This window comes from Centrocercus urophasianus, unplaced genomic scaffold, assembly GCF_019232065.1.
Source record: "Centrocercus urophasianus isolate 14NV4802_14NV808 unplaced genomic scaffold, USGS_Curo_1.0 seq_17, whole genome shotgun sequence".
NCBI lineage: Eukaryota > Metazoa > Chordata > Aves > Galliformes > Phasianidae > Centrocercus > Centrocercus urophasianus.
The window spans coordinates 31,278,238-31,292,201 of record NW_024884722.1 but is presented as its reverse complement, the minus strand read 5'-3'; the positions used below and the strand labels follow the sequence as shown (position 1 = coordinate 31,292,201).

General features: G+C 40.4%; 2 protein-coding genes and 1 long non-coding RNA gene across 11 annotated transcripts in view; 2 read left to right on the top strand and 1 right to left on the bottom strand.

The window, feature by feature from the left end:
* LOC122160376 overlaps positions 1 to 2,954 on the top strand; it is an 11,642-nt gene extending 8,688 nt beyond the window's left edge. For 3 of the 4 annotated variants that reach the window (XR_006168802.1, XR_006168800.1, XR_006168801.1), the window contains exons 4-6: positions 126 to 167; positions 1,614 to 1,703; positions 2,467 to 2,954. This is a non-coding gene — a long non-coding RNA (uncharacterized LOC122160376). Of the gene's footprint in view, positions 1 to 6; positions 168 to 1,613; positions 1,704 to 2,466 lie in introns of those variants that run through there. The other variant, XR_006168799.1, reaches the window with a different exon arrangement.
* A 601-nt stretch (positions 2,955 to 3,555) lies between these two features.
* DYDC1 (DPY30 domain containing 1) lies at positions 3,556 to 9,035 on the bottom strand. Of its 6 annotated transcripts, none has more exons than XM_042818753.1 (6): positions 8,990 to 9,035; positions 8,012 to 8,164; positions 7,780 to 7,902; positions 7,196 to 7,267; positions 6,243 to 6,323; positions 3,556 to 4,342 (listed from the first exon to the last, which is right to left on the bottom strand). In XM_042818753.1, the coding sequence occupies exons 2-6, from the start codon at positions 8,156 to 8,158 to the stop codon at positions 4,157 to 4,159; spliced, it is 609 nt and encodes a 202-aa protein (XP_042674687.1). In that variant the 5' UTR covers positions 8,159 to 8,164; positions 8,990 to 9,035; the 3' UTR covers positions 3,556 to 4,156. The 6 variants fall into 6 exon arrangements, with proteins under 6 accessions (XP_042674687.1, XP_042674688.1, XP_042674686.1 ...); XM_042818754.1 differs by lacking the exon at positions 8,990 to 9,035 and adding an exon at positions 8,481 to 8,544; XM_042818752.1 differs by lacking the exon at positions 8,990 to 9,035 and adding an exon at positions 8,447 to 8,491.
* EXOSC3 (exosome component 3) lies at positions 8,652 to 11,678 on the top strand. Its single transcript, XM_042818300.1, has 4 exons — positions 8,652 to 8,930; positions 9,017 to 9,166; positions 10,478 to 10,629; positions 11,388 to 11,678. The coding sequence occupies exons 1-4, from the start codon at positions 8,652 to 8,654 to the stop codon at positions 11,587 to 11,589; spliced, it is 783 nt and encodes a 260-aa protein (XP_042674234.1). The 3' UTR covers positions 11,590 to 11,678.
* Positions 11,679 to 13,964: the final 2,286 nt, after the last annotated feature.

Below are 13,964 nucleotides of genomic sequence, written 5' to 3'. Positions count from 1 at the left end.
GAAACCATTTTGCTGGGCTCTAACACCAATGGGCTGAACATCAAACTAAAACAAGATATTTTTCACAATATTACTTAACCAAGGTTAAATGGAAAAGAAGTCATAACAGTATTTCCTCTTAATAGACCCAAGAATGACTCCACACAAGAAGTGACAGACTCTCCTTGGTGAGTTTGTTAAGACTCTTAAAACTTCTTAATAGCCTTTAGAGAGGTTACAATAATTCAGTTAAGTTTGTTAATGATAATCCTAACTACTCTATATTTATCCTAAGTCATACTCAAGCTTCGCATCGGTTTTAAAATATTGTTGAAATGTTAAAATATACCAGGTGCAGAATGTTTGGAAGGAAGGGTTTTGACTTCTTATTGTAGTATATCTTTGTGTGTCAATACAGAAATGTCAATGCAACCTCTTAATAAATAACAGCTTGCTTAAGGTTAACAAGAAACCGATGGTTAGCCTTTTCTACTTGTAACATCAATGCTTCCCTGATGCTTTACTTTCAAGTAATAATACAACCATACTTGGTATTAATAATAAATTGGTTTTGTTTTTCTTAAACTCACCTTCAGTTAACTCATGTTCAAACAGACAAATTTAATTAATTTTCAGCAAATGAGTTTGATTTAACAAACTAGTGGTCTCAAATGGTTCCCAAAACAGCGATTGGCTTTGGGTGCCCTACATCTGAAGATAAAATGGAAGCACTCAGCATCTCCATAATGGACATCATTTTTCATGACATAGCATCTTTTACAGTAACTTCAACAAAAACTTGGTATAAACCCCAACAATTCAGATTTGTGTTATACACTGACATTAGTTTATGGTTATAATGACCAAGGTGCGAGCTCCCAAATCCTGTGCATCAGAGTCCCCTGCTCCTTATCAAGTCTCCTGTGCTGTGACAACTGAATGATATTTTTCCTCTGTCTTGACCTTCTTCTACCACTGTTAGCCCATAGTATCTATATAAATGTTTATGGTAGTCTAGTTTTTACCTTCCTCTGAATTGAAATACATAAGCATAAAAAAAAAAGACAGTGTTTATAATGGTTGTGCCAGAAACCAATTAAATCTAAAAAATAAAAATCAAACAGTATGGTAACGTATTTTAAAATGCACTTTGGTCCTTATCAGCAAAAAGCAGGATTAGACTCTTTTCTAGCTGTAGCTGCTATATCACACTGCTTTTTAACTAAGCTAAAAACAGGAACAAATTCAAAGGAAAGCAAAGAATAGCTGGCTTCAAATAGAAGTAAACTGTCTTAGCAAAGTTCAGAAGAAATCAGTTTTACATTTTATCTGGACAAATTCATCCAACTCTTGCTGCCATTAGGAAGTTGCTGTGTGAAGCTTTTGGATAGAGAAGGATGTTTCTTTATACTGTGAAAGAGAATCACCACTATTAGAGACTGCATACTTAATAAAATCTACTGTCTTAAATGATAACATAGAAATGTGCTTGCTGCACCATGTATTTCTCTTCCTAGGAGAAAAGCTTCTCACATTACCAGGCTGAGTTTCCCTCTTTGTGAACCCACTGGTAATTAAACTATTCATTTTGTCCTATTTTGGGCTTCATATCTGTTTTCATCCTTATGTTCCAGTGTTGTTGGAATGAGAACAGCTGTGTTTGGACACATTACTATCATCACGTTCTCTGGAGGGTCTGTACTTGGGGTCTTATAACAGCCTAAGTAAGTCTGCTCCTGTTCCGAAGAAAAGAAATATTACAAATCCAAATATTTTCTGTCAGTATTTAGTATAATATTTTCAGCAACATGTCCTATTATCTACTTCTGAATTCCATCTTCTCCATTTCATAGAAGTGTTTTTAGTGAAAAAGCAAACATTAACTCCCATTAGATAATTACACTTTGGGTTTTTTAGAAAGTATGGGTTAAACTGTCACATCACCTGTAGTAGTGATGAAATACTACCTTTTTCCTTGTTCTGCACCTGTTCCACAATGAAGTTTAGCAGGAAAGGTAATGATTTTAAGCTGCCTTAATTTACTTCCACACTTAGACACCTAAGCAGAAGTCATCTTTGTTGTGAACAGCAGTAACATTTCCAAATTTCCTACAGCTGTTTTTCACCTACAGCACTGACACATTTACCCTCTGGTCCCATATTTAAGATGAGAATTATTGTGAAGCAAGGAGAGGCAAACTGGGCATATCAAATTATGAAGAACTGGAATTCCTTTAATTGACCTTTGAATACCTTATGTCTTTATGTAACACCAAAGAATAGGTAAGCTAGAATCTGCCATAGAATTTTTGACAGTTGCTAACGGAGTTTTCTGCTAAAAGCTTCCATTTGAAAACTCGAGTTTGTTTTTAGGGAGAGAATGAGAAACAGCAACTGAAAAATCACAAGGAAAAAGTTAAAAAGAGCTGAAACAAAACGAGAGATGGTTTGTAACTGACAACCTTTTTTTCTTTTTTTTTTTTTTAGGACGCACTCTAGTGGACACACAACAAACTGGAATGAGGATACAAATATGGAAGAATAGATAATGAAAGCCACTGGTTGGAATTAGTGATTAGACTTATTTATCAGCATGTTTAAAGTTGTCTTAAGTAATTAGGCAATATGTTTAAGTTATATGTGAAGGCTGAAGTTTCCATAGTTAACATAACAAAAGGACTGAAATAAAAACACTGGCTCAAATGAAAACCTTCATCTATTTATCCAGCTAGTCCATTCAAGGCTGGCACAAGAAGTTGCTGTGTATACATCATTAATATATTTTAATTAGATTAATAACGATATTTAGTAGAGATGATCAACACAGTGCAAATTCAGTAATTTTAAGATCTGACTAACCAAAATGAATATGCTGACTCCTGCAGCTCACCTATTATCACGCAGTAATCAGTAAAGATTTTAAATTGTAGAGCAAACAATTAGTGTCATTAAAAAGTACCTCATGATTTCTGACAGACTGACTTCTTTTAGTACATGTTTCTACTAAGCCCTTCCAGTACTTGAAGGGAGCGTGTAAACAGGAGGGGGTATAACTGTTTATGAGGGTGGATAGTGATATGACAAGGGGGAATAGTTTTAAACTGAGACAGGGGAGGTTTAGGTTGGATATTAGGAGGAAGTTTTTCACATAGAGGGTGGTGAGGCTCTGGAACAGGTTGCCCAAGGAGGCTGTGGATGCCCCATCCCTGGAGGCATTCAAGGCCAGGCTGGATGTGGCTCTGGGCAGCCTGGTCTGGTGGTTGGTGACCCTGCACATAGCAGGGGATTGGAACCAGATGATCATTGTGGTGCTTTTCAACCCAGGCCATTCTGTGCTTCTATGAAGTTACAGAAAGTTACTTCTTAATGGCATAAATACTCTGATTAAATTTTGCATTTAGTTCCACGTATGAAACTTGCTTCACCTCCTGATACATACAGCGTTTCTTCTTAATATCAGAAATCTTTCAAATTCATGTCAAGTCTTTTCAATTTTTTTTTTTACTGTATATTCAAATTATGATATTGTAGCCCCTACTCCAAAATAATCTTGATACACAAAAATCTGTATCTGTATTAATTTTATTTTACACTTCAAGAATCAGCAGGTAATCAGTGAAAAATGTATTTATTTCTTTTATCTTAGTTCCAGTTTTCTTTCTCCAAGTCAGCTGTGCCAGCTACTGTAGTTTAAGAACAGAGAAGAAGCATAGCATGCCAAAATTAACAGTTTTTATAGGAGCACCCAGAAAGCAAAGAAACCAAAACAACAGATATGTGTATAATCAGTTTTCTATACAAAGTATACTAATTAAGGCATAGCCCTTCAGGGCTAGCTAGTAATGAGTAGAAATAGTTTTTACTGCTTTCAGATCAGATGGAACTTTCTTGTTCAAACTCTGGCATTAAATCAGTTGCAATCTAAAGACAAAAACAAATATATCAGTTGTAAGCATTAACATTGTACGAAGAAGGAAAAAACATATAATACAGACTAGTCTTCATTCATAAATAGAAATATGCATTTTTCCATTCAGTTAAATATGATGAAGCTTTATCACTAGTCTGATTCTTAGATTCAGTAAGTTTGGATGATGTGTTAGATCTCAGAACAGACTAGTCTTAATGCTAAAGGTGAACATAGTTTCATTTCATTGATCTATTCTCAATTCATATTTTAATACAAAAATTGTAGCACTGCAAAACCTGCAGTGACATCACCAATGGATTTATGTAATCCAACTTTAGACAACTTCGGGCATGAAAACTTCATGGATGATGCAGAAGATGTGTGACAAGAGAAGGTCATCTGAGCCAACATGACTTCCAAGGGCAGATTGTGCCTCACCCATCTGGTGGCTTTCTGTGATCAGTGGATAAGGGAAAGGTGGTAGAGATTCATGCACCTAAACTGCTGCAAGGCCTTTGATACGGTCCTGCATCACATTCCTGCCTCTAAATGGGAAAGCTATGGTTTGGATGAGTGGACTGTTCAGTGGATAAGCAATTGGTCGGGTGGTCATTGGCAGAGGGTGGTCTCTGTCCAGGTGGAGGCCCCTCAGAGGTCCATCTTGGGACCAGCACTCCTCATCATTATCAATGACCAGGACAGCACTATCCAGTGCACTCTCTGCAAATCAGCAGGTGACACTAAGCTGAGTGGTGCATTCGATGGAACATAAGTAAGGGATGCCATCCAGAGGGATCTGGACAAGTGTGAGAAGTGGGCCAACATGTACCTAATGAGGTTCAATAAAGCCAGAGTAGGGGCAATCTCAGGTATCTGTACAGACTGGGAGAACTGACTGAGAGCTACCGTGGGGAGAAGGACTTGGGGGTTCTGGTGGATGAAAAGCTTGATGCAGTCAGCAGTGTGTGTTTGCAGCTCAGAAGGCCAAGTGCATCGTGGGCTGCATCAAAAGAGGAGTGGTCACCAGAGTGAGTGAGGTGATAGTTCCTTTCTGCTCCACCCTTGTGGGCCCCATCTGGGATCCTGCATCTGTGGCAGAGTTGTTGAAACTAGATGGCTTTTAAGGTCCCTTCCCTTAATGGGAACCTATTTTATGGTTCTTTGATTCATTTGCACTTGTGATTTTGCAATTCATTCATTTAAGGACACAAAATAGACCTGAAGCCTCACGTACAGTTTTTAATATTCAGTTGCCAGAAAACTATAAAAAATAGGGCTAGGTAGGACTTAAAGGTTCCATCACATTTACCTCTTAGCAAAATCAAAATAATTGTGAAAACTTGATCCTAGGTATAGTCATAAATATATTCACAAATGTATTTGAAGAACCTTTATAAAACAAGTTGTTAATAAAGCAACCTTAAGCTTAAAGCACGTTAATACCACATTTAAGTTTTGAGTTGGAATGAAGCTGATAATGTCAGAAAACAAGTGAGCAGATGGCTAAAGTTAATAAAGGAGAAAGGGTTCAGATGTAGTATTAAAACCAATCCAGCAAAATTCCAATTCACACTATTGAGACTGTAGCTGAAAAAAGATAGATGCATCAATATTTATCTCCAGTGATGTGCATAAAAGGCATCATCTGTTAAACGTACTGCCACGTTTACAGTCAGTGATGGTTGATTTATATCCTCTCATGTACTTGCATTATCAAGCACAAAGTGGTTAAAAAAAAAAAAAAAAAAAAAAAGGTGTAGAAGATGCTTGCATATCACAATTTAGATTCATAGTTGCAGTGCTGTGCAGAGTAAGTACTGTTACGCTGGCACAAGGCTCAGATAACATGATTCTTAGCAGGTCTTTGCTGCACTGAGCGCTGTGTGTGCTTGGTATCTGGTCTTTTACGTTAAATAGTTGTTCTGATAACTGTGCAGCAGAGTGCATTCTGCTGCACAAACAATAAACTTCAGACCAATCAGAAAAACCTAGATAATTTCAGTCAGAAGCAAGTCAGTGATTTAGTCCATGTTCTGTATGATACCTGCTCTAAAGGCAAAGTAAGGTTGCTTCCTCTCTGAGAATATGAATACTTCCAGTCGTGACACACAACACTATCAAGGGGCATTTTAAGTCTTGGGGATTTATTCACTCAACACCACATGGTGGTGTCTCAGACTGCACCAGACAACAGGCTAAGGACAGCGTGAGGACCGTGGTCAAAATAATATCCCTTAAAATTATAGGAACTAACCAGCAGAGGGTTAACTAGAACAGTCCTAATCGTTGATTTGACAGCAAGCAAATATCCCATAATTAATTATTTGTAATCTCTTTGTTTCCCAACACTTACCTCAGACAGTCCATTCTCATCTAGTTCCTCAGCACTGGACAAATTAGGTGCTTCTGCTCTATCTGTAAGTTCAGCTGTCGTCTTTTCATTTTCCCATGGTAATGGAAATATGTTTTCAGTTAAAAGTATTCTGTGTCATGAGTAATTATCTACAGTGGATACTTTAAATACACTAAAACATCTTTTACGTATTAATGTAAAAACAGTACTTCAGATGCATGCCACAGGAATGTTAGCGTGTGAATGGGGCCTTTGTATGCCTGTCAAGACTATTTCTTGAGGTTTTCTTTTAAATTATAGGATTCTTTTTTCTTCTATTTATATACGTACATACTTCTGTTACATTTACACTGCCATTTTTCTAGTTATGTGCTATCAGTATTTCAACACAGAGCTCTAAAAATATCTCTAAACTGTTGTGCTCTGTGAAAAGTTAAGAAATATTTCACGTTTAAGTTAAATGTCAATTATCAGTCTATATTTTTTAATGAAACAACGTTATTCACATGGACCTCTGTGTACTCAGAGGAAGATCACAGAATCAAGAGGCATCCCAATTTCAAGTGATAGTTCCTTTTCCAGGTACAGCAAATGAACTTCATGCTGCCACGCAGTAAAACATTACTGTCTAGACATTTAGATAAGACATATAAGTTTTAGTATTTTCTCATTCAAAAATAAGCTGAACTTCAGCTAGATTTTACAATAAATTTATGATCTGTTCTGAATAAAAGCTAAATAAACCCAATAGAACAGATGAAAATTCAAATATAAAACCTAGACTGAAAGGAAGCATCACGCATCCTTCCCTGATGTTTGCTTTTTTTTTTTCTTTGTGTTAGTTCAACTTTTGCTTCTAGGTTTCTGCCTTGTGTTCTGTATTTAGTGACTGAATCTGAAAAAGACAGCTGATTAACAATATTTCCAAATCTCTATTAAGCTTTGGCTTAAACCTTGGGATCCTGCTGCTGCAGCTGCATTTTCTCTTCTTCATTCTGCAGTTTCAACTTCTCCCGTTCTTGTTCCTATCATAAAGAAGACAGCTGAAGATAGCGTACACACTTTTGATACTCATTCCTCACACCCCTGAGTAGTTAATATTTATTACGTCCTATAATTTGGATTAGGCTCTTTGAAGTTTTGCACAGCATGTAGTATTAATTAATCAGATTAATCCATGTAGATTCTAGGGGAAAAAAAATAGGTAAGGTAAGGTAACTACAGAAGACAGTCTACCACTTTTAAGCTACTTTTAAGCTACTTTACATATGAATCTTAAGTTAGTTGCTCTTCAGTTTCGACTCCTCATTTTTGGTAACGTCTTGCCATACAGCAGGTAAGTTTTTTTTCCCCAGCTGCCGACTAGTCCTTCATTTATTATTTCCAAAACATGATGTTCAAACACTTGTTTTGTTATCTTTTTTTTTTCTAAGTGACTATAATCACTGCAATAGTAGTCATACAATGACCACTATTGTAGGAGAGCTGCAAGTTGCCCCAGCATCATATGCTACTATAATTATGTATTATTATTAACCTTTCGTTGTTCTTCAAATCTCTGCTGTATCATCAGCTCTTCTTCCTTCATTTTTTTTAACATTTCAAGTTCTTCCAGGGCTGCCTGCTGTTCTTTTTCCAGTTCAATCCTTTCCAACGTTCTCTATTTCAGAGGTAACACAAAATCAATTTTAAAAAACAGCAAAACATAAAGAGAGATTAAACAGCATCGATTAGATTGCCATGAAATGCTTTGCCCAAGCTAGATCCACCTTTTTTTCTTCATCTAGATTTCTCTTGTAATTGTAAATCCAGTGTGCCAGGTACTCTATGGGGTCTGCAGGCTGACGCTCCACAACCTCTGCCAGTCCCTTTTTCAAGCAATCTCCCAGGCAACTCTTCAGGTATTGAGACTCCATTCGCACCTACTGACGATAAACCAACAGCCATTCGTTACCAACTGCAGAATTCAGACCACACAGTCATTTGCTCACCTTCCTCCACCCACCCCATTGCCTTTCCCAATAGGCTGGGGAACAGAATTGGTAAAAAAACAAACAAACAAACAAATCAAGAGTTTTGGGAGTATTGACTGCATCACATGCTGAATGCGATGCTAATAATTTCATTGAAGCTAATTTAATCAGGCAATTAATAGGAGAAAATCGTCTAAATGGGGTAGCGGTCCCGTCCCGTGCCGCTCCTACCAGCCCGCTCGCACGGCGCGTCCTCCCGCGTTACCGAGCAACCGCACGCCCTGCAGGCGCCCCGCGATCGGAGTAAGCGGCCGGGAGGTGTCGCTGCTGCTCCGCCCGCTGCCTTCGATCGCCCGCCGCCATTTTGCGTCCGCCGGGTCGCGGAAGGTTGTGAGGACATCGCGCATGCGCGCCAGCGAGCGGCCCGTGTGAGGCGATGGCGGGCGGCGGCGGCGGCGTGCCAGCGGAATCCCGCGTGGGGCAAGTGGTATTGCCCGGCGACGTGCTGCTGCCGCCCGCGCACGCCGAGCAGGACCCCGAGCGGTTGCCGCTGGGAATCAGCGCGGCCCCGCGGGGACGACTGCTGTGCGGGCCGGGCCTGCGGCGCTGTGCCGGCGGGCTGCTGGTGACCAAGTGCGGGCTGCTGCGGCACCGGCAGGCGGGCGGCGGGGCGGCGGCGGGCGGCGCCTATTGGGTGGACTCGCAGCAGAAGCGGGTACGGCGCGGCGGCGGGCTGGGAGGGAGAAGGGGGGGGTGCCGGAGGGGCGCGCTGACCGCTTGTACCACTTGTACCGCGCGCAGTACGTGCCGGTGAAGGGAGACCACGTGATCGGCATCGTGACGGGCAAGGTGGGGGACGTGTTCCGGCTGGATGTGGGCGGCAGCGAGCAGGCCTCGCTGTCCTACCTGGCCTTCGAGGGCGCGACCAAGAGGAACAGGCCTAACGTGCAGGTAACGCTGCCCGGTGTGCGGCCTTTTACCTTAGCAAAAGGTGTTTGTGCCGCTCACGCAATAATAAGGATTAACGTGGCTTTGTTCATCAAGGTTTTACCGTGGCCCGTGGCAGACCTGATAAAGTATTGCAGTAACAGGCCTGGCTTTTGATGCTCTTAATGTCTGGAGAAAGAGAAACTGAAGTTTGGTACTTTAAAGAGGAACAATTATTGTGTGCCATATAATTCTGTAATCTTTGGTAGTAGCCTTCCAGATTCTAGTGGAGATATGGTTACACATCTTTAGTATTCCTGAAGATGTCTTCAGTAGAAGAGGAGAACACTTCCTATTATAACAGCTCATTTCTCTATCACCATAATTCATTTCTCTATCACCAGTAATTAATCACCTAATCACAGAATGGCCAGGGTTGGAAGGGACCTCAAGGATCATGAATCTCCAGCCCCCCTGCCACATGTGGGGCCACCAGCCTCCCCATTTAATACTAGAACAGGCTGCCCAGGACCCCATCCAACCTGGCCTTGAACACCTCCAGGGACGAGGCATCCACAACTTCTCTGGGCAGCCTGTTCCAGCACCTCACTACTCTCATAGTAAAGAATTTCCCTGAAGATCATCTAGTTCCAATCTCCTGTCATGGGGAGGGTTGCCACCCACTATGCAGATCATACTGATCATACTGCCCAGGGCCCCATCTAGCTTGATCGTGATTGCTTTCAAGTATGGGGCAGCTACAGCTCTGGGCAGCCTGTGCCAGTGCCTCGCTGCCCTCTGAGTAAAGAATCTTTTCCTAACACGTAACCTTTACCTCTCCTCTTTTAGTTCAAAGCCATTCCCCCTTGTCCTATCACTCCTAGGCTATATAAAAAGTCACTCCCTTCAAGTATTGGAAGGCTTCAGTGAGGTCTACCAGGAGCTTTCTCTTCTCCAAGCTAAACAAGTCTAACTCCCTCAACCTTTCTTCACGTGAGACGTGTTTCGGCCCTCCTCTGACTCACTCCAACAGCTCTGCATTCTTGTGACAGGGCCACAGGTTTGGACACAGTACCCGAGATGAGGCCTCATGACGGTAGAGTAAAGGGGAACAGTTATCTTGCTCACCCTACTGGATACCTCTGTTTGGATCCAGCCTAGGATGCTCCTGGCCTTCTGAGCTGCAAATGTACACTGCTGGTTCTTGTCCAGATTTTCATCCAATTAACAACTATTTTGCTGTCTTGGTGCATCTTTATCAATGGGATGTTTCTTACAAATGTGCAGTATGATCTTCACTACTACTTTTTTGTTTTCTGGCACTGCTTGCTTTAGGTGGGAGATCTTATTTACGGTCAGTTCCTTGTAGCAAATAAAGACATGGAACCAGAGATGGTCTGTATAGACAGCAGTGGAAGAGCAAGTGGAATGGGAGTAATTGGGCAAGATGGCTTCCTCTTTAAAGTTTCCCTAGGTCTGATAAGAAAGTAAGTACTAAGAAATCCAGTTGTGCTAACCTGTAAGTGTTGTGGTTTAACCCAGCAGGTGGCTAAACACCACATAGTCATTTGCTCATCTTCCTCCGCACACTCCCCCTGCCTTTCCCAATAGGCTGGAGAAAAACAATTCTGTGCAGCTGAAACTAAGAGAGACACATTGTATTTTTAGATAGGATATGCATAACTATCTCTAATCCAAGTAGTGTGTACTAGCCAGTAATCAAGCTATGTGGTTGTTCTAGTGCATTGATGCCAGTTTTACTGAGTAGAGGATGCATGTACATTGAGCAGTGTGTGATTATCACAAAATATGAGTTAATAGTGATAAATGATGGTAAAACTTCTTGTTGGTTTGATGCTGAGGGGAGGAAAAGTAGGCATCTGTTCTTTGAAAAGTGGCTATTTCATACCTGGGTTTTGTAAATGATTTGGTTTACGTGTCCTATCATCAGTGTGAACAGGTAAGTTATTTTTCAGCCTTGTTCTCGGTAACTCTTCTGACTAATTAGAAAAACAGTTATCAATACACAAGTGCTCTCCTTAGGTGCGTGTATTTTGAGAGAAAAACTTAAATTCTGATATGGTATGACTGTTTTGGATGGACATGCAATTTGAATCATCTTACCTTTTGGAGTTGCTCTTGTGATGCCAGTGCTGCAGCTTAGTTGCTGACGGATAATGATGTAATACTTATCAAACACGAGCATTCACTTTTTCCTCTAACTCTTACTGATCTTATTTTACAGACTCTTGGCTCCCAAATGTGAAATAATTCAGGAACTGTCACAGCTGTACCCATTTGAGCTGGTGCTGGGAATGAATGGAAGAATATGGGTAAAAGCAAAAACAGTTCAACAGACTTTAATTATAGTAAATATTTTAGAAGCTTGTGAATATATGACTGCGGAGCAGAGAAAACAAGCGCTTGCCAAACTGCCAGGGAATTGAGTAAAAGAAAATTTGAGCTTTTGTGAGAACTGTAGAACACTTTGTTTATTTTTGTATTCACATTTATATTAAAAGTCGCACTAAATGAAGTCCCAGATGTTTTTGGTGGTTCTTCAATTCCCTTGATGCACTCAGCTAGTTCTTCCTTATGTAGGATCACTTGTGATTATGAGACACTGTCCGCTGTAGTGGATTTTGACTGGTGTGGAGATGGGTTTGAAAAGCTTCAATTAACTGTGGGTTTTGACATGGAGTTTTCAGTTTTTCCAGAAGAAAGCCAGTCAGTTTATAAGCTGGGTATATTTGGTTTTGCTAGTTAATTTTAGAGCTTCAAAGAGTACGTGTTAACTTGGGGGAGCTGAGAGCATCCTGTGAATCATCTGTTCTGGTCAGGTGTTCTATATAAGTAGTGATGGATTGATCTACTGCTATCTTAGAGAATTTGAGAATAGAGACACAGGTGGAGAAATACAAGAAAGGAATTGTAGGGTGTACCTGAGAGTAATTACAGTGTGCTTCAGGCAAGTGATCAGGTACTGCTGAATGCATTGTCCCAGTGACGTTAGAACTTTCCCTGAAAGATAACCTGGCTAATAGTCTTGATGAAACAGAGTTCAGAATATCACTTCAGTATGTACATTTGGGAAACGTAATGGCTAAATGGAGCTAAAACAGCTATGAGGGCTGTTCTGAAAGTAATGCCTCCTGTTCTATTATTTTGGCCCACTGTGTCAGAGGTTGATGTTGGTATGGCAGTACAAGTTGAATCTTCACTCCAATATTCTGCTACACGTTGTTGCCACGTAACAGATGGCAGTATAGGGGCAGCATCTGACATGGAACTGCTTGTGAAGCAAAGATGTGGAATTGAACTCCTTCATGAAAAGAATTTGCACTCATTGCCATTCATTGATGCTTGCTGAATGTTTATGGGGACCAAAGAGTGGATGTGAGTATGTAGCCCGGAAGGCCAACTATATTCTGAGCTGCATAAAAAAAGGAGTGGCCAGCAGGAAGAGGGAGCTGATTGTACCCCTCTCCTCAGCTCTGGGACCCCCAGTACAGGCAGGACGTGGAGCTCTTGGAGCAGGTCCAGATCATCCACTAAGATGATCAGAGGTCTGGAGCACCTCCCCTCTGAGGAAAGGTTGAGGGAACTGGGATTGTTCAGGTTGGAGAAGAGAAGGCTCTGGGGAGACCTCATTGTAGTATTCCAGTACTTGAAGGGAGTGTGTAAACAGGAGGGGAACGACTGTTAAAGAGGGTGGATAGTGATAGGACAAGAGGGAATGGTTTTAAATGGTTAAATGTTAAATGGTTTTTGGCATTAGGGGGATACAGTGTCATTCTGTTGTATGAATAGTTTGTTTCTGATGTTTTAAGGAAGTTCCCTGGAGTAGTGGTGTAGTTCTTTGACAGCTGCTTTCTTTGGGAGCAGTACTTATATGTATTCATCTAAAAGTCTACAACAATGAAGTTTGCTGTTTTAAGCAATTACCTGGATATGTCTTGTGGTTCTTAAGCTGAATGACTTGATAAGCAGTATTTAATAAATTAGAGAAATGTTATAATTTGAGTAAGCCTGCAAACGTCTCTTAATTCCAAATAGAAATGAAATCTTTCCTACTTACTCAGTCTTTTATCCAAAGTTCAGTCCACAGTATTTAATTAAATGTGTTTCCTAGTCATCTTTCTCATTTAGAAGTTGCTTCTATTCATAGCCACATCTGACTCATCTTTAATATGCTTACTTAGGGCTTCCCCTGATTCAGTAAAAACCAAACTTTAATGGTTTCCTTCTGAATTGTAGCCATTAGATTCATAATTCCTTTGTTTCACTGCCCTTTCTCCTTAGCATTTAGGGTACCGTTCAACTGCTTGGTGGATCTTTTTTAAAAAGGCTTTTAGCTTTTCCTGTCTCTTGTGCTCCCAGTTGAAGTGACTTGCACCCACATGCTATAAATACTTTTAAGCTTTTAATGTCTCGAGTGTACGTTACTACACTATAATAAGGATTTCACTAAATCTGTTCTTCTTTGTTGTCTCCTCAAATTAAACTAAGCAGAGCCCATGGAGGTTTTTTGTTATTAGGAAAAGAAAGAGTCATAATAAAAGTATTTGCCAAATCATATCAGGGAGCTAATTCTAATGGATTTTGTGAATGGTCTTGAATCATAATGGTAAAGCCACAGGAAGTGGGAATGGCACGGATCATTTCCTCAAGAGTTGTGGCTTGAAATGAAATTAGCCTTATCTTCCCCCCTTTTGTCTAAGCAACCTCCCTTCCAGAAGTTTTGAGTTTTAAGCCTAATCTGTATGATAAATGAGCATTCATTGATGGTAAAATTCTGCTTTTTGTGGTGCAAAGTAGCAAC

What these genes read in the sequence shown, in the direction of transcription:
- DYDC1 (XM_042818753.1), bottom strand. Translation starts at nt 8,158, where the DNA reads ATGGAGTCTCAATACCTGAAGAGTTGCCTGGGAGATTGCTTGAAAAAG. An exon ending in GATTTGAAGAACAACGAAAG is followed by an intron (nt 7,268 to 7,779) that starts GTTAATAATAAT and finishes TCTTTATGATAG; the next exon opens with GAACAAGAACGGGAGAAGTT. An exon ending in ATGAGAATGGACTGTCTGAG is followed by an intron (nt 4,343 to 6,242) that starts GTAAGTGTTGGG and finishes CACTGATCACAG; the next exon opens with AAAGCCACCAGATGGGTGAG.
- EXOSC3 (XM_042818300.1), top strand. Translation starts at nt 8,652, where the DNA reads ATGGCGGGCGGCGGCGGCGGCGTGCCAGCGGAATCCCGCGTGGGGCAA. An exon ending in TGGACTCGCAGCAGAAGCGG is followed by an intron (nt 8,931 to 9,016) that starts GTACGGCGCGGC and finishes TACCGCGCGCAG; the next exon opens with TACGTGCCGGTGAAGGGAGA. An exon ending in TCCCTAGGTCTGATAAGAAA is followed by an intron (nt 10,630 to 11,387) that starts GTAAGTACTAAG and finishes CTTATTTTACAG; the next exon opens with ACTCTTGGCTCCCAAATGTG.